Source organism: Sapajus apella, unplaced genomic scaffold (assembly GCF_009761245.1).
Source record: "Sapajus apella isolate SASKATOON/1434 unplaced genomic scaffold, GSC_monkey_1.0 scaffold54, whole genome shotgun sequence".
In the NCBI taxonomy this organism is placed as follows: domain Eukaryota; kingdom Metazoa; phylum Chordata; class Mammalia; order Primates; family Cebidae; genus Sapajus; species Sapajus apella.
In genome coordinates, this window is record NW_022436994.1 from 4,819,490 (window position 1) to 4,842,194 (window position 22,705).

At 46.2% G+C, this 22,705-nt stretch overlaps 1 protein-coding gene across 10 annotated transcripts in view; it reads left to right on the forward strand.

The window, feature by feature from the left end:
• The window catches only part of GRB10 (growth factor receptor bound protein 10), a 203,571-nt gene that overhangs the window by 172,661 nt on the left and 8,205 nt on the right, over positions 1-22,705 (forward strand). For all 10 annotated transcript variants that reach the window (XR_004258489.1, XM_032244207.1, XM_032244202.1 and 7 more), the window contains 9 exons: positions 268-383; positions 1,383-1,451; positions 3,136-3,273; positions 4,587-4,697; positions 6,926-7,024; positions 13,925-14,002; positions 14,937-15,053; positions 16,257-16,323; positions 16,550-16,637. Coding sequence is in view for 9 of the 10 variants with exons in the window: in XM_032244207.1 (XP_032100098.1) it covers positions 268-383; positions 1,383-1,451; positions 3,136-3,273; positions 4,587-4,697; positions 6,926-7,024; positions 13,925-14,002; positions 14,937-15,053; positions 16,257-16,323; positions 16,550-16,637 (883 nt within the window). In the remaining variant the exon portion in view is untranslated. The remainder of the gene's footprint in view (positions 1-267; positions 384-1,382; positions 1,452-3,135; positions 3,274-4,586; positions 4,698-6,925; positions 7,025-13,924; positions 14,003-14,936; positions 15,054-16,256; positions 16,324-16,549; positions 16,638-22,705) is intronic.

A 22,705-nucleotide genomic window follows, 5' to 3' on the forward strand; every position in this document is an offset into this window, starting at 1 on the left:
GGGTAACAAGAGCGAAACTCCGTCTCAAAAAAAAAAAAAAAAAAAGAATAAGTATGGACCTGAATTCCTCATGCTGTGTGTTTTAAGACCTCTTACACATTTGGTAGTGCATTAAAGAGAGATTTAAATTTGGTTTTCTTCCTGACCTCATCTTTATTCATAATGTTTAAAGAAGACTAGAAAGTTGAACACATCTTGCATGTGGTTGTAAAGCTACCATGGTTTTCCCACCTGTTGCATCTCACACGTGATGCTTTGCCCCTGCAGAGAGGTGCTTGGAAGACCATGAGCTGGTGGTGCAGGTGGAGAGTACCATGGCCAGTGAGAGTAAATTTCTATTCAGGAAGAATTATGCAAAATACGAGTTCTTTAAAAATCCAGTGGTAAGTCTTAACGTCTTCATGTTTGGGGTTTGGGACTCTTGAAATCTTGAAGTTTATACTTGGATTTTATAGTATCAGAGAGCGAGAGGTATGGGGTAGTGTATGGGTTTGAGAATCGGAGTTGCAGTTTAGTGAAGTTCCATCCTTGATTGAAACCCAGTCTCTGGTGCTTCACTCAATGTGCCTGGGACTGGCTGAAGGTAGAGGTCTCCTTCTTCAAACAGACACTCTAAAGGCGGTTTGTCTCTAAGACAAGAGCTAGGGAAGCTGGGCATTTTCCATTATTTTGAAAGTTCTCAGTTAGACTGATAAAGCACTCAGCAGAAGAAAAACTCATTGTTTGCAAATAGCAAATATATTTTGTCATCATACGTGGAAGGTTGACTAGAGAAATCAGGGCAGTTGGTTGGTGTCTTGAGCCAGTGACCTTGATCTCTCTTTCCTTTTCTCTGTTCGGAAGAGGCACTTGTCCTGTGAGAGGCCAGGATAGGGAAGGTGCCTCCTAGTTCCTGGGCACTCGCTGTCGTCCTGAGGCATGGGCAGAGCTGCGGCAGGTGGGGAGAAGACCCACGGCCATTTCTGACTCTGATAATTTAGCTGCTTTTTTATTTAAATGTAAGAAATTTGAGGAATGCAATAGAAAAGGGTTTTCTCGTGACTGGGCTCAACTTTTAGTTTCAGGAATTCTTTATCTCGTGCTGTGCACTTATGCCACTGGGCTTGGAGTCTTTGCCATGGAGCATGCTGCGAGATGTGAATCCCTTAGTAAACATAGTCAGTATTCCAGACTCGGACCCAGCATTTTGGGAAATGAAATACAACCTTTTAAAGAAGGTGTTTCCTCTGTGTGATGGAATAATAAAAAGGACTGTCATTTTAAATACAGGTGTTCATAATTATACTGGTAGGAAGAGTTTTAAAACTGATGTATCTATATGACATACCTTCCCTCACTTGGAAGCTAATCTTTCATGTATTTTTTTTTCCCCATCTTCTTAGAACTTCTTCCCAGAACAGATGGTTACATGGTGCCAGCAGTCAAATGGCAGTCAGAGTCAGCTTTTGCAGGTACTGGGCCAAAATAGACCTTTGCTGAAATAGACTTTCTGCATAGAAATCCTCTTGGAACTGAACGGCAACATTGTAAAAACCTGAAGAGGCTGCATCTTTCATAGTTTATAGCCTTGGCTCTTAAGAGGGTTGAGAGTAACCAGAAATTAAAAGTTTACCTGGAAAATCTATGTGTAACTGGTTCCTTCTAAGCCCAACAGGCACTTACACACAGGATGCCCTTGCTCTGACTTAGAATGAGTCCAGTGATGCCACTGCTGAGTGTGGGCTGCGGGTACATGGAGAAGCCCTAGTCTCAGGGTTCCCAGCTCTTTCTGAGCAGGGTTCCCAGGTCAGGCCACTGCACAGCTGCTTGGAAATCTCTGCAAAAGCACAGAGTCTATAGTAAAAGATGATCGGGTTACCACAAGAGACTTTTAAAAGTAACTTGCCATACATTACAAATAAACTTGCTCAATTGTCCTTCTGCTTCTAAAGTCTGTTCTTAGAAAACCTGGTCTCTCCCCACCTTTCCTTCCAGTGGAGAGAGCCTTTGGGCCTCTGTTCTGCTCTCACATATGCTCCTCCAGGGAAGCTGGGAGCAGGGAATGGGGACGTTACAGCTACACCCTAAAAATGTGCCTGTGTACATGTTAAAAGTGAGAGACTCAACTGTTTCTTAAGGCCACCAACAATATCCAGATGACATTACATAATAAGAGAAACTACTAAAATTTAGTTCCTACAGAATTCTGCTCGTAAGCCCTTCTTTTTCTATGTTGTTATCACCAGATTTGTTTCAGCAACTAAAAGACAAGAGCTTCAGAGCTCTGTCCTGGTGGTGTCTTCAGAAGCCCTTCCACCATAGCATGCGTCTGTTCTGGCGAGAGGTGTCAACACTCAGTTGTCACCCTTGCACAGCAAACAGTGAAGCGGCAGATTCCATTTTAATTGCCTTGGCTTTGAGAGGATTCACTCTTTGTGCTTTGTGAAAGTGTGCAGTGATCTCTTGAGAACTTAAGAAGGACCGACCTGGGTGTACCAGGGGTCTGTCTGATGTGCCTTTCTCACCTGCGGGGAAAAGAGCCTTGTCCTCTCCCAGTCTAATAGCAGGACCTGCCAGTATCACCTCCCTGACTCTGTTCTGTGACCTGGCCCTCAGCCTGTCTTCCCATTGATGAAAAGCATGGTTTCTTGTTAGTGTTTGGGGGGTTAAAGCCTTTATTCTTAAGGCTTCCTGTGGGAAGAATTAGCTGAGGCAGGGGGACATCACCAGGATCTCCTGCACCTGGGTGCATCACTTGAAGACGGATGACACCTTTGGCATCCCCCTTTGATGGAGGGGTGCCTGGGTAAAAGTGGCCACTACCTACTTGCCCTCAATCCCCAGTGCCCCAGTCACTTGCTCTTGTCCTCAGTCTGATATCAGACTGGATCCTTTGGTGCACTATCTTATAGGGAAATTCATGACTCGTATTATCACTAGTGTTAGAAAGGTCCATTTGCTTCCATGTGTTTAAATACGAATTATGTTCTATGCAACACCAATTGAGATGGGAATTTAAGTCTTTGGAAAGGAGAAAACCCTCAGATTGACCAAAAAGGAGTCTTTTAATCATTCAGAAAATGTCAGCTATGCCACTAACATGTTTGCTTTAATTAGGTTAGCATTATGTGATTTTAAAAATTTGTTCATCAACAGAATTTTCTGAACTCCAGTAGCTGTCCTGAAATTCAAGGATTTTTGCATGTGAAAGAGCTGGGAAAGAAATCATGGAAAAAGCTCTATGTGTGTTTACGGAGATCTGGCCTTTATTGCTCCACAAAGGGAACTTCAAAGGTAAGCTTTAAAACCACCACCACCAGCCCTGATTCTGCCCCAGCCGCACCCCACCGGGGGTCCTCAGAGTGAACCTGGGCTTCGTTTTTAAATGCACCTTAGACTCCTCCAAGCTCAGAACAATTTCGTAACAAGCTAATTGTGCAACAGCTAAACTTGGAGTCGCTGGTCTCCTGGTCTTCCTCAGCAACTGGGTAATAAATAATGCAGGCCTAAGCACCCCACCTCCCCGCCCTGCCCGCACTGTGGGTTGGGAGCAGACCCCCCCTGGCTGCCCCGTCTCTTCAGAGACTGGCTTGGTTCTCATAAGTTGGGCTTTAAGCTAGCTATAAAGATCTTTCATAGATTATTGCCACCCTAATGCCAGTGTAACTTTACATATCATAAACATTTTGTGAAATAAACTGCAGGTTGCATGTAGCCCAGTGAGAAGAAGGTGAGAGATGGAAATCAGCTGCGCACCCTTACAAGAGAGCTGGTAGCATTGAGCTTAGGCCGGCATCTCCTTCGGTCCCATGTACACTCTTGCCTGCCGTCTTCTCGTGCTGTCCACGTACACCCTGTGGTAGGGGCCACGTCCACCCAACCTGGCTGAGCACTTACCGTCTGAGGGCTGCAGTCTCTTTTTCTCTGGCCAGCGGAGGGGAAAGGGAGCGGGCGTGACCTCAAGCACAGGTGCTGAGCATAAAGCCGGTTCTCGGAAGTCAGCAGCTGCCGACTCATGGGCCAGAGAGAAGGGGTCATCTGCAGAGCGGGGCTTTGGTCTGACACAGGGCATGGTAGCATCTTGACCTTCCAGCTCTGCTGTGTGACCCGCTCACCATCCTCATGTGTGCTGAAGGCAGGAGGGTGTTTCCTAGAGCAGGAAACAGAGCTGGGCTGAAGAGTTGAAGAGGAGAAGGGTGGGACAAGCTACCACTAGGAAAACCCAGGGTACATTTAAACTCGGGACACGCAACAAACCAAAGGCAGACAGGTCCCGTGCCCTTAACTCTGACTTTGGGGTTATAGATTTTCTCCTGCTTTTTATCCTGAATCTCTGGTCAGGGGGCTTTGATTCGGCAGAAGTATCAAATATATTCTAGTAGTCTTGTGTGTCTGAGAATTGGGAAAGTGGGTGTTTTGGGTTAGGCTGGGTGAATTTGGTTTCAGATTAGCACTTATTACAGCACATGTAATAATCATATGTAATATGTAAAGTGTCATCAGGGAAAGTGCCTGTGAGTGTGCAGAGACTGCCCTCTGTCTACCAGATGTGAACGTGTTTGCTCTTTGCTGTGCTTGAGACTTAAACCTGGCCAATGTTGTCACAGGAACCCAGACACCTGCAGCTGCTGGCAGACCTGGAGGACAGCAACATCTTCTACTTGATCGCCGGCAGGAAGCAGTACAGTGCCCCCACAGACTACGGGCTCTGCATAAAGGTACCCACGAGCTGTCCAGTGACTGCACACATGCTCAGCAGCCCACCAGAAACTGACTTCCTCTCTTGCCCAGCACTTGATTGTTGCTTCTGTTGTCTTCAACAGAAACATAGTATCATACTGGGTTTATGCATTCCTGTAAAAACATTTATTGTACACTTGCTGCAGTCAGTCCTTAAGTAGCTCAGAAGCTCAAGGAAAAGCAGACAGGGATGGATAATGTGGCCAGTGCGCTCAGTGTTTTTGGGAGGGTGACTTTTGGCTTCAAAGGGTAGGCTGTGGCTGTAGCCCAGTACCAGTAGCTGGAAGGGTAGGCAGGGTAAAGCAGGGAACCCTTGGCATGTCAGCTGGGTTGCATGCATGGTACTGAGTGAGCTGATGCCTTCAGCCTGGGCCTCTGACCGTGGGGACAGCCAGATAGGAATGGTCACAACAGTGCCCATCCTCTGCAGGCATGTGTGTGCTGGCATGCATACACACGCGTGCACACACACCCACGTACATACATACATGCATAAACACGCACCTCTATGCACACACGTGTACATTATACACACATGTACACAGATACACATGTGCACACACCTATGGGCAGAGTCCACACAACTATAGGCAGAGTCCACTCCTCTTCCCCTGGGAAGGTTGTGGTGGTATTTAATAATCATAATGGTCGATGATATTTACTGAACACTTACTCTGCATGAGATATTCCTCTAACAGTGTTACATCTATTATCTAATCTTCATGGCCCCTTGTGGGATAGAAAGTTGGCCACATTGCCCACATCCGGCAGCCAATGAATAGCTGTACTTGGAGTTTGCCTCATAGGCTGATTTATGAGCCATAGCCCAAGCTGCATCCTGAGAAGAACACAGAACATGGGGAGCCCCTCCTTGGGAGAAAATTTCTTTCCAAAACATCATCTCATACTTTGCTCAGGTAAAACTCTTTCGGTTGTAAGTGATAAGCATCTAATTCACTCCAGCTAGAAGCCCAAGGTGGCCTCAGGCAGGGCTGGACGTGGGAGCAGCAGCTGCGCACTCCTCTCCCGCCGGCACATGCCCGCCATGCTTGCGTCTCTGCAAATGCAGTCTCTGCTTCTGCCATAGCACCAGCGCAGTGCAGAGTAGTCACATCTGTCTCCCAACCCCCGTAGATTTCTGGGAGGGGGAGCTGGGGCCGTGTCCAACATTGTTTCTTGAGTCTGAGATCGGGGATTCTCGTGGAGATGCAAGTCAGTTTACCCTGCACCAATTCTTCTTCCTCACCAAAGGCCCTGCCTCTAGAGGGGAACTCTCGTCTCCCCATGGTGTCTTCACCTACCTCGGGGTGCCTACTTCCCCTTCTGTCTCCTCCTCCAGACCCAACATCAGTCTCCCTCTTTGGACCTTCTATTTGGGGGCTGATTTTGGGGCTGCTCGAATATTAGAACCCCTGAGCTCCTCAGGGGTTGTGCCTCTTTGCTAAGCCCTGCAGCAGCCCCTCCTCTCAGTGGCCTTGGGGCAACTTTAAGATTTCTCCTTCAGGAACTCAGAAGGTACATTCTCCTCCCATAGGATCCAGTCCCTCAGCAGAGTTAGACACCTCTTCCTCTTTGTCCTGTGGTGCTTGCCATGTTACGTTGTCTTGTGATCGTTTTTCTGTCTCCTCTGAAGTTCCCAGTCAAAGGATGGCTTATTATTCAGCTAATTGGTCCTCAACCTGGGGCCAGTCCATGATAGGCGCTTAATAAAGGCTTGTCAGGAAGGTAGATGAATGAACGCTTGACACACAGGTGTGTGTGCATCTGCTGTGCTCCTTGCCAGGGGATCTCCAGCTGATTGTCTCTGGTCTGTGTCAGATGCAGCCCTGCCTTGACATAAGCTGTGTTTTTGACTCCCTGTATAACGCTAACAGGACTTTTTTTTTTTTTTTTTTGAGACAGAGTTTCGCTCTTGTTACCCAGGCTGGAGTGCAATGGCACGATCTCGGCTCACCGCAACCTCCGCCTCCTGGGTTCAGGCAATTCTCCTGCCTCAGCCTCCTGAGTAGCTGGGATTACAGGCGTGCGCCACCATGCCCAGCTAATTTTTTGTATTTTTAGTAGAGACGGGGTTTCACCATGTTGACCAGGATGGTCTCGATCTCTTGACCTCATGATCCACCCGCCTCGGCCTCCCAAAGTGCCGGGATTACAGGCGTGAGCCACCGCGGCCGGCCCTAACAGGACTTTCTTTTACCTCCTGTAGCCAAACAAAGTCAGGAACGAAACTAAAGAGCTGAGATTGCTCTGTGCCGAGGATGAGCAAACCAGGACATGCTGGATGACGGCGTTCAGACTCCTCAAGGTATGCGACGTGCTGCGGTTTGTGTTGAGTGCACATCTCTTCGTGGAGAATTGGCCTCTGGACCTGATGCCTATTCCGGCAGGAACATGCTCGTAACTTTTCCACTGTTCTGTCGCAATGTTTTATTTATCAAACGTAGTTAGGCATCTTTCTAAACAAGATCTCAGGAGCTTTTAACAGAGGGCCTAATATTAAATGGGTTAGAGTTAGATTTTCCAGACTCAGTACTACTGACATTTTGGGTGGAATAATTCTTTATCGGGGCATCTGGGGGACATCCAAGCATTGCAGGCCACTTAGCAGTGTGGCATCCCTGGTCTCTGTATGCTAGGTGCCAGTCGCATGCCTGGCCAGTTGAGACAACCAGAAACGTCTCTAAATGTTGCCACATGTGTCCTGATTCCAGGGGGTGGGGAACTGCCCTTGGTTGAGAGCACTAGATTAGAATAATAGGATTCGAAAAATCAGGGCCAGGGAGAGAGGAGATAGTACAGGAGGTGTTCATTATTTTCACGACTGAACCAATTCTCAGGTTCCCAAGAAGCCAGGGTCATGAAGTCAACATGATGAATTATACAGCTCACTGTAGCTCCTCAGCAGAGACAGTGTCTCCTGACTGTAAGTTCTAAAGGAAATTTATCACGTCGAACTGCATATGGAGTAATGCCCTTGATAGCAATTTCATGCTAATTGCCAGAGTGATTTCATATGGCTGTTTACTGTAATCACTTTGGATTTCCCACAGTGTTCCTGTGCACACATACCATACCCCACATGTCTGGAATTATGTCCACAGAGTCCTTGTGAGTTACAAGTTAGCTGGCCCAGATGAGCTTGGCTAAAATCCAGGGGGCTCCAGAGGAGACGTTCGTTTAGTCAGTTGGAGGCGTTGGATACGATGGTCTAGGGATTTCTTTACAGAAACTCTTAGTCTTCATTGAATTGTAGTGGCCTTTTAGCTGGTCTGGAGACTCAAGGTGAAGTCAGTTAAGGAGATGGAGGAGCTGAAGGCAGCATAGCTCAGAACTCTCCTGGAGGTGCTGCAGATCCAATTCTGAATGTAGTCCTGTCGTCCTGGGCGCTTTGCAGGAAGCACTTTGCACCTAGTAATCCACAGATTCCTGACACATTAAGGATATGTCTTAGTGCCATTTTTATCGGAGGTTGGGGGCCCAGACTGAATGCTCCACAGATGGGCTTCATGTATCTCTCTCCCAGAACCTTAGTTTGTTTTTCCACTGATAAAAAAAGAATTATGAAAGTCAAAATTTTACTAATTCAAAAATGGAAGAGGAAGTGTCCATGTTAATATATTCTAGATTGTAGACTACTGTGTAAGCCAGTCACACAGTATGAGTAAGTGTAACTTATCATACAGTGTGAGGCTTATCAGTGCAAGTGGTCACATAGGTGACACAGTGTCCATCAAGGGCAGTATTCTGCATGGACCTCCAAAAGGAATGACGTTGCTCTTTGTGTTCTGTGGTGGAAAAATTACTAACAGTTAAGAAGCAAAGTGCAGAACAGTATATAGAGAGTATGCTAGATTTGTGTGAAGGGGAGACGAAAATGGGAGTATTTGTATTTAATGGTGTGTACATGAACGTTGTGTGAGACTGCAGGAGAGAAGAAAGAGGTCGCTTGCTAGGGAGAGACGATGGGAGAGACAGCTGTGCAGGTAGGGGCAGTGGCCGGGGGAATCTTTTAAAGTTGTTTGTATATGGTTGAAATTTTAATCTGCAAATGAATAATCTGTTTTGGAAAAGGCAGAAAAAAGGAAATGAAAAAGGACAGTGATCATATAATCCAAGACGCTGTGAATTCCATTACTTTGGATAATACATAATAAATCCAGGCAGCAGGTTCTTAACCACTGTTTCTTGGGTGGAAAAGAGCAACTGTCTGTCTTTTGCTGTGGCAGCGTGAGTCACAGGAAGGGATGTGGGCAGAGTCAGTAACGCGAAACGAACTGACTTTGTCGATGTCAGTGGTAACAATGATGTGTTACGTAACAGTAAGATTTTTTTTTTGAGCATTTACTATAGACCAGGCATTCTTTATCGCTTTGCTCCTCATGACAGCTAAGTGACAGGTAATTGTCATTATCCTCATTGTGCAGATGATAAAACTGAGGCCCCGTGCTGTGGCTGCCGCCATGTGGCAGAGCAGGGTCAGAGCCTCAGCATTCTGGCCCCCAACCCCCTTCCTCACTATCATGCTTTGCTGCCCTCCCTAGAGCCACCAGGAAGTGGCAGTCCGTTCTGAGTGCATTCCCATTGTCCCGGCCACTTTGCAGGGAGCACTTTGCATGCAGTGACCCACAGATTGTAGAGACATTAAGCATGTGTCTTAGTGCTGTTCTTACAGGAGGCTGGGGAGCCAGACCTGACAGGACGGTGGCAGTGCCGGCCTCGGGGCCAGTCTCAAGTGGAGTGTGAGTGGTGCCTTTCCGTCCCAGCCTGTTCCGCCCCCAGGCCCTTTGCCGTTACTGAACAGGCTGAGAGAAAAGCACAGACATGAGCAAGTGTATTATTGTTACAGTGTTCTGATCATGTCTCCTCCCTCTTGCCGTGTCTCAAATTGGGATGCAGGCGGCAACAGCTTTCCTTCCCAAACAGCCATAGGGTTTTAATGCAGTCAAAACGCTATTTCAGTGTTGTCAGCACTGATTCATTACCCACTATACAGAAACGCTACGTGGAGAGAGTTAGGGACAGCGGGGAGAATAACTCTTGGTGACCCAGGGTCTCCATGTTGACATTTATTCTAAAACAAGGCATCCCATGTGTGTGCTCTGCTTCCTCCAGATGAGGACACAGGACACTGGATCCCCTTTTAGAGGATAAGAGGGTCTGAGGGCTGATGCTGACAGGGACCTTTTACCATTTACTCCAGATGGCATCTCCCTATCAACCATGGAAAGGCACAGCTGGGTTGTTATTTGGAATTAACCTAGGACCTTGTTACATCTTTACCCACACAGATTCACTTTCTTGAAAAAAAAAATGAATAAATCTAATAGCTTGGATCTGCATAGGAGAAGGGTGGCATGACCATACTCAGCCTTTCAGAAAGGTGCTCTTAGTAGGTAGTGCCAGCAGATAATCTTTTGTTTCATTCCTTCCTGTTACATTGTTTGTTAGGTAATTTCTTGGATGCTATAGGAGCTGTGTGAATAGCATTAAAACTTTGAAACATTTATGACCAGCTTTCATCCTCCCTCTGTCTTCTAGAAGTCGTTTAATCTGCTGTAGCAGTTCTTCCCCAAGAGGGAGGTCTTGCCTCATCCATGCACGAGTCCCTAGTAGTGGTTGCTTTGGTTTTACACGACCTGACATTGAAAAGGCCATGAACACAACACTGAAACTTTGCAACCATCATTTATTACCATTTAATATTTTCTGTCTACACACACCCATATACCTAGATATATACATGCAAACGTCAATAAAATAAAATGTGTGTGTTATTAGGTACCCAACATCGAGAGTATTTATATCTTCCTGGTATGTCAATTGTAAGACGATTATGAAATACCATTTATTATCTCCAGCAGCGCTCCTTGCCCCAGAGTCTAATCTCAGCTCATATTAATTTATTTAATGGTTTTTACCTCAGCTTTGCTTCATTAGTGTTGACATAGTTTTTCTTGGACCATCTTTTTTCCACCTTTCTGGGTCCTTATGTTTAAGGAGTATCTCTTATAAGCACAACATAACTGGCTATTTTACTTTGATAATCTTTTTTCCCCATTTATTTATTTTATTGCATTTTAGGTTTTGGGGTACATGTGAAGAACATGCAAAATTGTTGCATAGGAACACACGTGGCAGTGTGATTTGCTGCCTTCCTCCCCATCACCTACATCTGGCATTTCTCCCCCTGCTATCCCTCCCCAGCTCCCCACCCCCCACCGTCCAAAACATTTACTGTGATGTAATTGTATTATTCAGCGTGATAACCATATCTGTATTTGAACCTACCATTTGCAGTTTTTCCAGGTTGTCCTGCCTCTCCTCTATTCCTTTCTCTCTTAATTTTTTAGATTTATTAAGTATATTTATTTATGTTTTTCCCTCCATTAACCCAATACTTAAATGTACACTTACTATTTTTTCATGGTTACCCTAGATATCACATCTTTTTTCTATTTCTTTTTTTTTCTTTTTTTTTTTTTTTTTGAGTCAGGATCTCACTTTGTTACCCAGGCTGGAGTGCAGTGACATGAGCTCATCTCACTGCAGCCTCAACCTCCCGGACTTCCATCCTCCCACTTCAGCCTCCCGAGTAGCTGGGAGTACAGGCATGCACTACCATGCCCAGCTAATTTTTGTATTTTTTGTAGTGATGGGGTTTTGCCATGTTGCCTAGGCTGGTCTCAAACTCCCATGCTCAAGCAATCTGCCCGCCTTGGCCTCCCAGAGTGCTGGGATTACAGACGTGAGCCACTGCGCCCAGCCTAACATGCACCTTGAACTTGAATCTCTTACGATGCAGCACATTTACTGACTGCTTTCAGGCAGGCATGAGCACCTTTTGCGCCATTCCCTCCATTACCCTTTTTGAAGGATTCTTGTCATATATATAAAGCCTCTTAAAATACCATGTTGTTGTTGTTGTTGTTATTTTATATTCTCAATTTTAATTTTAATCACCTAAATCTTTGCACTTTAATCTTTCCTGAATTTGCATTCTTTTCTCTGGGACTCAGAGACCTCAACTTAGGAATTCTTTTCATGTGGGCCTGAGAAATTTTCTTACTTTTTTTTCACCTCCATTCTTGAAGGAACTTTTTACTGGTTATGGGATGCGAGGTTAGCAGTTACTCTCTTCTGCATCTTCCCACTCCATTGTCTTCTGAATCTCGTGATTTATGTAAAAACATGAGCTGTCTGTCCTCCCGTTGCTTCTGTGAAAATAATGCATGTTTCCCTTTGGTTGTTTTTCGACATTCTCTTCATCGCTGTTTCTCAGCAATCTTTCCATGCTTTGCTTGGAGTGGGCTTACCCTGTTCCCTGAATCTGTAGCCTGATGTCTTTGTGTCAATTTTGGGATGTTCTTGGCATTATCTCAATAAAATATTTCTACTGACCTGCTCTCACTCTTCTCTCGCTGGAGTGCAGTTGTTCCTGTATTAGACCTTTGCATCATGTTCTAGGTATTTTTATCCTAGGAATGAACATGTGCCATGAGACCTAGAGGCAGCACTGAGTTTAGATCCCGTGAAGGAAGAGGTGTGCTACTTGATGACTTCACTTCCTGTTTCTGACTCTTTCTTCTTCTCCACCTGGTTAGAATGTGGGATTCAGGTGTGTAGGTTGGAATGTTGGATGTGTATGAGACGTTGTAGGGCCCTGAGCCGCATACCAGCGTCAGTAAAGCACAGACTGCTGAGCAATTAGGTGGCAAGCCTCAGCGAGGGAGGGCACTGCTACTGGGTCTGGAATAGGCCGTGTATGTTCAGAGTCGTGAGGGGGACAGCTTGCCGCACTCCTCTGTGCTTCAGTTCTGTGCCCTGGCACATGGGGATAATTATAGTATACAGCTCAGAAAATGCAGAGGATTAAATGAAATAGCAACATAAAGCACTTAGACTCCTAGCTCGCCCACAGTAGCACTCAATAAGATGACTTGTTCTTGATGTTGTTACTCTTGTGTTTGCCCTGTCCCGCTCATTCCCGAACCAGTCAGCTCTGACCTCCTGAGGGGCAGGAATAGCGGCAGCATGGAGGCGTGCACCCTGTTGAACGTAGGTTTGAATGGATTTGAACTGTGCAGGTCCACTTAGAGATTTATTTTTTTTGATAAAGATATTGGAAGTACTTTTGAGACTTGTGAATGTTTCAAGAAGACTCTAAGACAAACTGCATAGCCTGGAAATATCAAAAAAAATGAGAAACAGATGTCATGAAGGCATAAAATACATGCATATGTTGATACTAGTCCGCATTATTTACTGCCGCAAAATACATATAAATCTATTACGAAAAGTTGAAAGTATCAAAACTGAATGCAAACAAACACAGACTTTACATGGCACCGTTTGTAGTCAGGAGATACAAACCAACGTAAAGTTGCAGGGTTAACTCAGAACTGCATAAAATTAATTACAGTCCCTGCTGTGTTACCATGATAATTTTGTAGCTACCTCCTGTTGCTATTACAGTGAACTTAGATGTCGCAGGTGTTCATTTAAAAACCCACCTTGTGTTGCTGATTACCTCACCGTGAGCAGGTCTTCTCTCCGGTAAATTGCATGTTGTAGTGAAAAGCGGGCTCATGTTTCTGGAGTATTTTTCATTATGTGGAGTGCAATGCAGGAACTTTAAAGAACACCATGGGATCCATAAGAAGTGCCACTAGGGAAGCCGGAAGTGCTCCCAAGAACAGGGAAAGATCATGATATTATAAGAGAAACTTAAATTGCTTGATAAGTACCAGAGATTGAATGGTTGCCTTCCACATCAAACAGATAGTTCATTGTGTAAACACACAGCCTAAACTTACAGAATCAATAAATGCAGTACAATCCCATAATTGTATTTTCTCTTATGATTGTCTTAACATTTTCTTTTCTCTAGCTTCAATGGAATACATATAACGTACAAAATATGTGTTAATTGACTGTTTATGTTATCAGTAAGGCTGATCAGCAGTAGGCTACTAGTAGGTAAGTTTCGTGGGAGTCAAGAGCTGTACTCGGATTTTTTATTTCAAGGGGCGTCATTCCCCCCTAACCCCTGCATTAATCAGGGTCAGCGGCACTCAGATTCCTGGGCTGGTTCAGGGCATCGCTCCCTGTTCTGCACTCAGCGTTGCCCTTTCCTGCCGTGGCATTTGTCAAGTGCCAGGCCTCGGGGCTCCTGGGCCGGTGACTGACTGTGGCTTCTCCCCTCCAGTATGGAATGCTCCTTTACCAGAACTACCGAATCCCTCAGCAGAGGAAGGCTTTGCTGTCCCCGTTCTCAACGCCAGTGGTAAGTAAAGCTAGGACCTTCAGAAGTCTAGTGACTTTTCCGCTGCTACATCACATGTGTTAAGGATACCTCATTTTACACGAGGTGGGCACGAGAAGCTCCGGAGAGTGTCTGCGCATTTCAGGGAAGCCACTGCGTGGCACAGTGATGTGGGTTTTGTAGTCTCGGCAGTGGAACTGCAAGGAGCACATCCCTCTGCCATCCTTCTCCCATCCCTGCGTCTTCCCTCAGGGTTGTGTAAGGAGGTGGCTCTCTTTAAGTGCTCAAAAATGGCAGCAACAACTTTTGGTCCTTGTGGGGCCCTGCCTTTCCTACCTTTGGCTTTTGTTCCTTAAGCCTTGGGACCCATGGGAGCTGCTGCCTATTACGCTGCAGTCGTAAAACTTTAGAGATTGTCATCATTCCTCTTATGTTCTGGGCACTCTGCTTCTCAGAGGGGCAGAAGCACTTCATCTTCTCAAAATACAGTCCTGAGGGTCCTTTAGTGTCTGCTCTGTGAGATGCCCAGTGGTGCCGCAGAAAGAGTCCACGAGTTTCCCTGAACCCCCATCCCCAGGGGAATGACTCTTTGGGGAGGCCTAGGCTCACCCCAGCTGTTGGCTGTTTGTTTCTTTGCTGTGTTGGAGTAAAGGTCAGGAGCCAGTGAAGGACCACACAGTCCAATCCTGGGCGTGCCAGGGCCCCACCAGCAGCCTTTAATACTCAGTGAGGACTAGAATGTATCTCATTCTTCTTAAGAAAAACCAAAGAGGTCTCTGAATTTTCAGCCTGAACCAGTGAATTTCCCACCTGAAACTTGGGGAGATGAGGGGTGGAAAGTGGGCATTCCCTGCTTTCCTTTCCTGACTGTCTTGATGACTGTCAGAAATTAAGCCAAGACTCCGCTCTGCCTTAATTTCCTATGTTTAAAGAACCCGTGGCCTTTCCTTTCCAGCGCAGTGTCTCCGAGAACTCCCTTGTGGCAATGGATTTTTCTGGGCAAACAGGACGCGTGATAGAGAATCCGGCAGAGGCCCAGAGTGCTGCCCTGGAGGAGGGCCACGCCTGGAGGGTAAAGTCCCAGCCCTGGCCAACCTGGAGGGGTGCCCTCGAGGTGGTAGCCTCACCATGTGGTCTTCTCTTCTCCCAGAGGAATGGCTCTGTGTGGGTTGGCAAGAGGGGTGGCATGTTGGGTGGAGGGCCTCTATGAGTTTTCAACTGCAGGAAGCAGTCGGCCCTTCTAGGCCCCTTCTGCGTTCCCAGCACCCAGCCTTCCCCCACTGCTCCCTTGTCCTGTGGGCTTTTGTGAAAGGGACAGGAGAGGACTAGAGCCCCCTGCCCACCCTGGCTCCTGTGCAGAGCTGTTCTGTTGATGAATTGGCAGTGGCTGTCTGTAGGGTGCACAGACCCTGGGCTTGAGTGGGGCCAGTAGGCATTCACATCGAGGTCTACTGTTAACAGCCTGGAGGCCTTAGGCTGCAACCTCACCTCTGAGGCTCAGGTTCTTAATCTCCAGATGGGAAGACTATCAGCTTCCAAGCTCCTGAGACTTAAAGGCCATGTGCAAAACAGGAGCCTGGAGTCTGGCATTTTCTGTAATATTCAGCATCAGGGGTTGGGAAAAAGTAGGAAGTCCCAAGCATGGGGAGTCAAGAGCCCAGTGTTTTGAGAACTGCATGAATTTAATAGAAAGGCTCGGTCGGGAGTGGTGGCTTATGCCTGTAATCCGAGCACTTTGGGAGGCCAAGATAGGTGGATCACGAGGTCAGGAGTTCGAGACCAGCCTAGCCAATATAGTAAAATCCCGTCTCTACTAAAAATACAAAAATTAGCTGGGCGTGGTAGTGTGCGCCTGTAGTCCCAGCTACTCAGGAGGCTGAGGCAGAAAAATCACTTGAACCCAAGAGGTGGAGGTTGCAGTGAGCTGAGATCATGCCATTGCACTCCAGCCTGGGCAATAGAATGAGCCTTCTTCATGTGTTTCTCCTGAGATTTACCAGGATATTCATGGCATTTTCATCATATGCCTTTAGTGTGAGAAATAAGCATCTCTACTTTGATACTGGGGCAGCCAGCGATATCTCAGGGTGTTCTTAACAACTGAGAACCGTAAGCTCTTTGTTCCCAGGGGTCAGCGGGGGCTTCAGATGGGGCCAGGGCCCTTGTGAGCCCAGTCAGGTACCCTGCCTAGTGCCTTGCCCTGAGCTTGGACGTATTGGGTGACTTGGTATGTCTGTCTGCTGTCCTTGGTGCTAATATGGAATTTCTTTTGCAGAAGCGAAGCACACGGATGAACATCCTAGGTAGCCAAAGTCCCCTCCACCCTTCTACCCTAAGTACAGGTAAACAGGGCACATTGCCTGACGTTTTTGTCCATAAAGGAAATCAAACAGCACCCCACTCCACTCCCCCTGAGCCTTATGAATTTGCCTGTGCGCAGCGTGTACCACACACGCTGTAGCTGGGGGAGTCGGGGGCTCTGCATTGATCAGAGTTGGTTGTACTGTCAGGGAAGCCGTGCTGCCGAGGCATCGCCATCCACCCTGTCCTTGTCTCTTCCCTCCACAGTGATTCACAGGACACAGCACTGGTTTCACGGGAGGATCTCCAGGGAGGAATCCCACAGGATCATTAAACAGCAAGGGCTCGTGGATGGGTAAGGAACCACCACTGATAAGAGATGTCATCTGCTGAGATTTTATTGTGCTGGGGATCTGTTTTCTTTAATTCCTCAGACGTCCTTGCTGGGTAGGCAGCAGTTTTGTCCTGATTTTAAAGAGGAGAAAAGGTAGGCCCAGAGGTATACGTGTTATGCAGAGCTTGCCCAGCTAGTAAGGGGCAGAAAGGGATCTCATCCGCATCTGCGTGGACTGTAACAGTAATTATCCTTCACCTCTAGATGAAATCTGAACAGGCGGAGAACACAAGTTAGTTGTTTTGCCTTCATAACATAGTGGGCAAATGGGGAAAAAAAATGCTTTTGCCTACACTTTTTGATTTATGCACTATATGAGGTTGGTTTGCACAACAAATAGCCCCAAACCTTAGTGACTTAACACAACAAAAGTAAATCACATGTCATGATTGTGGCTGGTTGAGTGGCCTTTCTCACCTGGGCCAGCTTGGCTGGGTCTAGACAGTCCAGGATAGGTTCCCTCGTGTCTAGTTGATTCTGTGGGCTATTGCGGTGGTGACCAGTGGCTGGGCGTGTGTCTGCAGCAGGTTACTTGAGGCTCCCAGGTGTAGCAAGAGAGGTTAGACCCCACTACACATGCACAAGACTTCTCAAGATTCTCTTAGCATCACATTTGCAACCGTCCCATCGACCAAAGCAAATCCCAAGGCCACACTTGAATGACCCTGGGAAGGAGCTAGCCACAGTGTGTAGTCAGGGACAGGGACATGGGATACAGTTACCACAGAAGGCCAACACTGCGAAGCCAGCAGAGTCCTCCAGAAAGAGACCCAGTCTGGTCCTCCTCCCTGAGGAAGTAGTTTTATGCCTTGTGTGAGCTGTCCCATACAGGGTCTGAATGCTCAAAACACAGGCTCCTGGAGGCTGCTAAACTCAAAGAGTCATTCTTGTTTCCTTGGTTTTACAAAAAGTTTTATTATAGAAATTTTCAAATTTACGTAAGCGTATAACGAACCCCCCACTAAACATCGTGCAGCTCCGACAGTTTGCTAACTTACTTCATCTCTTCCCTTTCCCGCATTCTCCCTCCTCCTTCTCGTCTTCATGTCTCTTTTTCTTTTTTTTCTCCTCCTCTTTCTCCTCCTCTTCTATTTTAAAGGAAGTCTCAGATACTCTAAATTTTATGAGTAAATATATCTCAGTGCCTGTCTCTAAAAAAATAAGGACCCTTTTGTTTTGATATAATTGCAGTATTATTACGCTTAATAAAAATTTCTTATCTTCTAAAAAGCTAATCCATGTTCAAATTTCCCCAGTTGTCACCAAAAAACTTCCTTTAAATTAAATTTAGCTTATTTAAGGCAGGACCCACAAATGGCATTTGGATGCTGTACCATGTCACCTCTGTCTCCTTGGATATAGAATAGTCTTTCTCAACACTCCCTTTTTCTTTCTTTTTTTTTTAATATGTTTTGTTAAAGAAGCGGGTCATTTGCTAAAAGCATGTGTGTGGTTTATTTTAATAAGTTCCTCTGTCTCCCTGGTTCCTGGGGAGTGGTGGTCATGGTGTGATCAGATGCGTTTCTCCTGCCTGGTGTCCACAGGGTGGGTACTGGGAGCTCTGCTGCCTGGAGCAGAGGAAGCCTGAAGCCTGGCTCTGTTCAGTGGTGTCGGGTGAGCAGGGGCTCCAGTGCAGCAAGCGGGAGCCTCCACTGAGGCTGATGTCCCCACCCACTGCGTGGTTTTAGCAGCCGTTGGTGAACCTGCCCAGGTTCAATATTGCATTAGGGGTTCCAAAATCATCATTTTCTAATTCCTTCCTTTATGAGCTGGAGTCCTTCCCTTCATCAGACATTTCCTGGAAAAAGTAGGTAAATGCCTGGATTTCCCCCTGTCAGTTTTTAGAATAAAGAGTTTCTGCTCTCCCATCTCCCACTAGAGACAAACAAGGGTGTGTTTGTTGTTTGTTTGTTTGGGTTTCGTTTAAACTGTCACTATGAACTTAGATGTTTGTGTCTTGATTGATTTCAGTCAAAACCTCCTCTTCTGATGCTCACTTACCCCTCGTTGGCCAGCGGCTCCTTCAAGTTGCTTCCTGAGTTCTTTTGAGCCAACATTAGTGGTATTTGATTTAGGGGTGAAAAAGATGTATTAGACTCAAATGATGCATTTTCTCTTAGGGACCCTGATTCTTTCTAAAGGAAAATGATTAATTTAGAGACTACAATCTTTAGGCCTTTTTAGTGAACAGAGCTAGGACATGGGCTTTTTTAAAACAAAAAATAAATTTTGGGTTCACTTGATGATGTTAATTCAAATTTGAGATTACCGGATTTTTTACTTCTTTTTTTGTTTTTTTTTCCTCCGATGATCTCTGTTAATGGCATCAACTTATTACTTGTTATTTTATCAATACATAATGTAAAATGTATACATGTAGTATCTGGAAAATATTAATGCTGATATTAATTTAGTAAGACTACTAAATTGTGATTTCTTTGCAGTCCTTTTAATCCTTAAGGATTAATCTGGGCAGGTTACCTTAAAATACCTTGCCCAAAGTCACTTAAAGTAATTCTCTGTGGTTCTGCCACCAAAGTGCTGGGTACATCAGGTTTGTTTGTCTCAGTTTCTCTTTAGTGTTTGTGAGTGGATCTGATTTATTTTCTCTTTGGTTGAATGCTGCTTTATAAATTGTGTAAGACATTTTCATGGTTCCAAAATCAGATCTATGAAGTAAGGCACAAGCCCTGTCCACACAACTCTGCCTCCCAACCCCTGTAACAGATAAATAGCTTTTATCCGTGTTTGCTTATCCTTCTATCATTTCGTTTTACAAACATGAACAAACGGAATTTGCGGGAACTGCAGTACACGGTTCCCGAAGCCTCTGCGTCTCACGCAGCGCGTGGAGATGGCCCGCATTTATTTCCCAGTCTCGGGTTTTCTTTTATGTACATGGAACATCTCTTTTTAAAATGTCCCCTATTGAGGGATGTTTACCCTGTTTCCAGGTGAATGTTATAAGACAAAGTGCTGCATTATTTTGTCATTGTGCCGTGTATCTTTGCTGTGAGTCCTGAGAAGCGAGGCTGTGAGGTAGAAGGGCAGGGCCTATGTCATGTTGTGAAGTGTCACCAGAGTGCGTCAGCAGGCTCACCTCCGCCATCTGAGTCATGCTGTCATGAAGGAGGCCGACCCTCGTTTCATGTACGGAAGGACTTCTTTATCTTTTGACAGTTCTGCACTGTTTACATTTTGGTGCATTTTCTGATAAATGAAGTTGCAAACACTTTTGTTTTTCCCACTCCCAAATCATAAAGGGGTGCATTCATGTCGCCTTCCAGTACGTGGACTCTTTTCCTCCTTTCTCCCTTCCTTCCTTCCGCCCCTCTTTCCTTCCTTCCTGCCCTCTCCATTCTCCCTTTCTTTCTTTTGTCCTTGTTTGTTCAGTTTTGGTCCTGGTTTGGTTTTGTTTAGATACCAGATGTGCTCAGGTTTATTTATTCCCACTGCTGGGTAAAGAATGGGTCTGATTTTGTTTCCCATGTGGCTTTACAATTGCTCCAAAACTCCTTACTTGAGATGTCATCGTTACCACAGGGCAGCTTCTCTTAAAGCATTAGAAATGACTCCTCCTCTGACTATAAAAACGTGTTTCTCCTCTAAAGTTTCTGGCATTCCTAAGGAGAAAACAGGCTAACACTGAAATTTCTCTTTCTGTGACATTTTTGAGTTAGGGATGTCTGTGTGTTCTGGGCTTCTAATACAGCATATACGTGCTTATACCCCTGAACCTCATCAGAAGCAGGCCCAGAATGTTTTAGGGGTACCTCTGTTACCCTTGCTGTCTGTGGGAGGTGATTTGGGTTCACTTGCCAGGCAGCGTCACTCTGCTGGAGAAGTGGCACTGCCACAGGAGGCTTTATTAGGTGCCGTGGCCACCAAGTGTCCTCCCCAAGGCCAGGGCAGTGAGGACACCCCTCACCCCCAGACACAGATGTGTCTGAACCTCAGGGAGATGGGCATGGCAGTTGTGCATTCAAAGAAGCTTCCCGAGTGATTCTGGGGTAAGGCCCACTCTGGATTGAAAGCACTACCTTGGGGTGGGGTAGATTGCAGGTCAGCACTGCTGGGCCATGGGAATTGTGTGTCAGTGTTTTGCTTCCCCCAGCCATGTTTGTCTTTTATCTTTTCTTGGATCAGAATCCCAGTTGGCGAGGCTTCCGTCTTTCCAGACTTGGAAAGCGATAGAAGCATCACCTCTGTTACCTTCTGTTCCCCAAATCAGCCCTGCTAGTGCCACCAGCCTTATTCATCACCACGCGTTCCTCTCCCTCCTTCCTGGAGCCTTCCTTGTCTCTAAGGCTGTCATTTCCAACTCCTGCCTTAGGCTGCTGGAGCACTAACCACACACAGAAATACAGATAATGGGATTGATTCAGGCGTTAACACAGGGACAGCTCATCTTCCCCATAATTTTGGGGTGTAGGGAGGGAGGTGTATTTGTAAAACAAGGTAAATAGTCCATTTCTAATCTTTACCGATCCCTGCAGAGATGATGAAGGCAAGCCATTTTAAAGAGTCAAACAATAAAGAAAAGAAAACCACCTTGAAAAACAGTGCAAGATTCTGGGCAGATAATGTAAAAACAGCATTTTCCATAGCCTTAGTCTCAAATGGTATATGCAGTTAGAAAGAGACATCAGAGCCTTTCTGAAATCTCAGGATCCAGGCAGCTCCCTACCCTTGCCCGTGCAGCTGAGCGTGCGAGCATGTGTGGGCGCGCGCGTGTGCGTTCACTTGTGCTTTCCCAGCCCTGGACGGAATTTGTGGCCTGCTTCCTTCCTGTCTTGCCCCCCATGCCCATCCCAGAACTGCAGGAGAAGGATCTTTTTAAGGGCAAACCCAGGTCTTCTCTGCTAAACAATCCCACCTCACCCCTAGCACCATGCTAATCCCCCTCAGGGCATGTGGATGCTCCCCCTGCCATGCCCACACTCATGGTCCGGCCCCACTGGCCTTCCTGCCATGCCAGGCATCAATCCCTATGCCAGCTGCCTGTGTAGTCCCTTTGTCTGCACTTCATGCCCCTCCACATGTTGGAAGGAAAGCTCCTCAGCAAAATTTGAGTTCTTTGAAGCTTTCCCTTCTCCCAGCCACAGAAAGAGAGGTGCTATCCTCAGAACTCACATAGCACCCTTGTCAGAGGGATAGTTTCACTTTCGCCTGCTTTTACTGGTGAGCCAGGAACACTTCCGTGCCTGGCTGTGTGACCCTGGGGAAGGTGCTTAGCTTCTCCATGCCCCACTTCCTTGCTCATCATGAAATGAGGATAACAACATCACTGTAAAGCTAAATGAGTTAATCTGTGCACGAAACACTTTGCACAGTGCCTTGCTTGTAAGCGTGGTCTAGATTGTTACTCTGATTGCCACCGGGTCCTGTCACAAGGGGCTCTTCATTCGTTTATGATGGACTGGTAGCGCACCATCCCTAGCATCTACTCTTAATAAAGGCAAGAACTTACCTGGTTCTTGCCACTCTCCATCCTGGGCCATGTTTACAACTTCTGAGCCTGGTTAGTAGTCACTTAACATGCTTAGCACCTCGCTGGTTGTCTTTCTTATAACTGCCGTCCTCTTAGGAATCACTGGATCACGGCAGTTGGCTGATTGTGGTGACTGTTATTTCAGGCTACCTTGTATTGTGTACAGTTGTGCACAATGCTGTGTATACATCAGCCAGTCTTCTCAACGGTTCTGCAAGAGAGGCGTTATGCTCACCGGGCGCAATGGCCCACGCCTGGAATCCTAGCACTTTGGGAGGCCACGGTAGGCAGATCACAAGGTCAGGAGTTCAAGAACAGCCTGGCTAACATGGCGAAACCTTATCTTTACTAAAAATATAAAAATTAGCTGGGCATGATGGTGGGTGCCTGTAATCGCAGCTACTCACGAGGCTGAGGTGGGAGAATCACTTGAATCCAGGAGGCGGAGGTTGCAGTGAGCCAAGATCATGCCATTGCATTCCAGCCTGAGTGACAAGAGCCAAAACTCCATCTCAAAAAAAAAAAAAAAAAAAAAAAA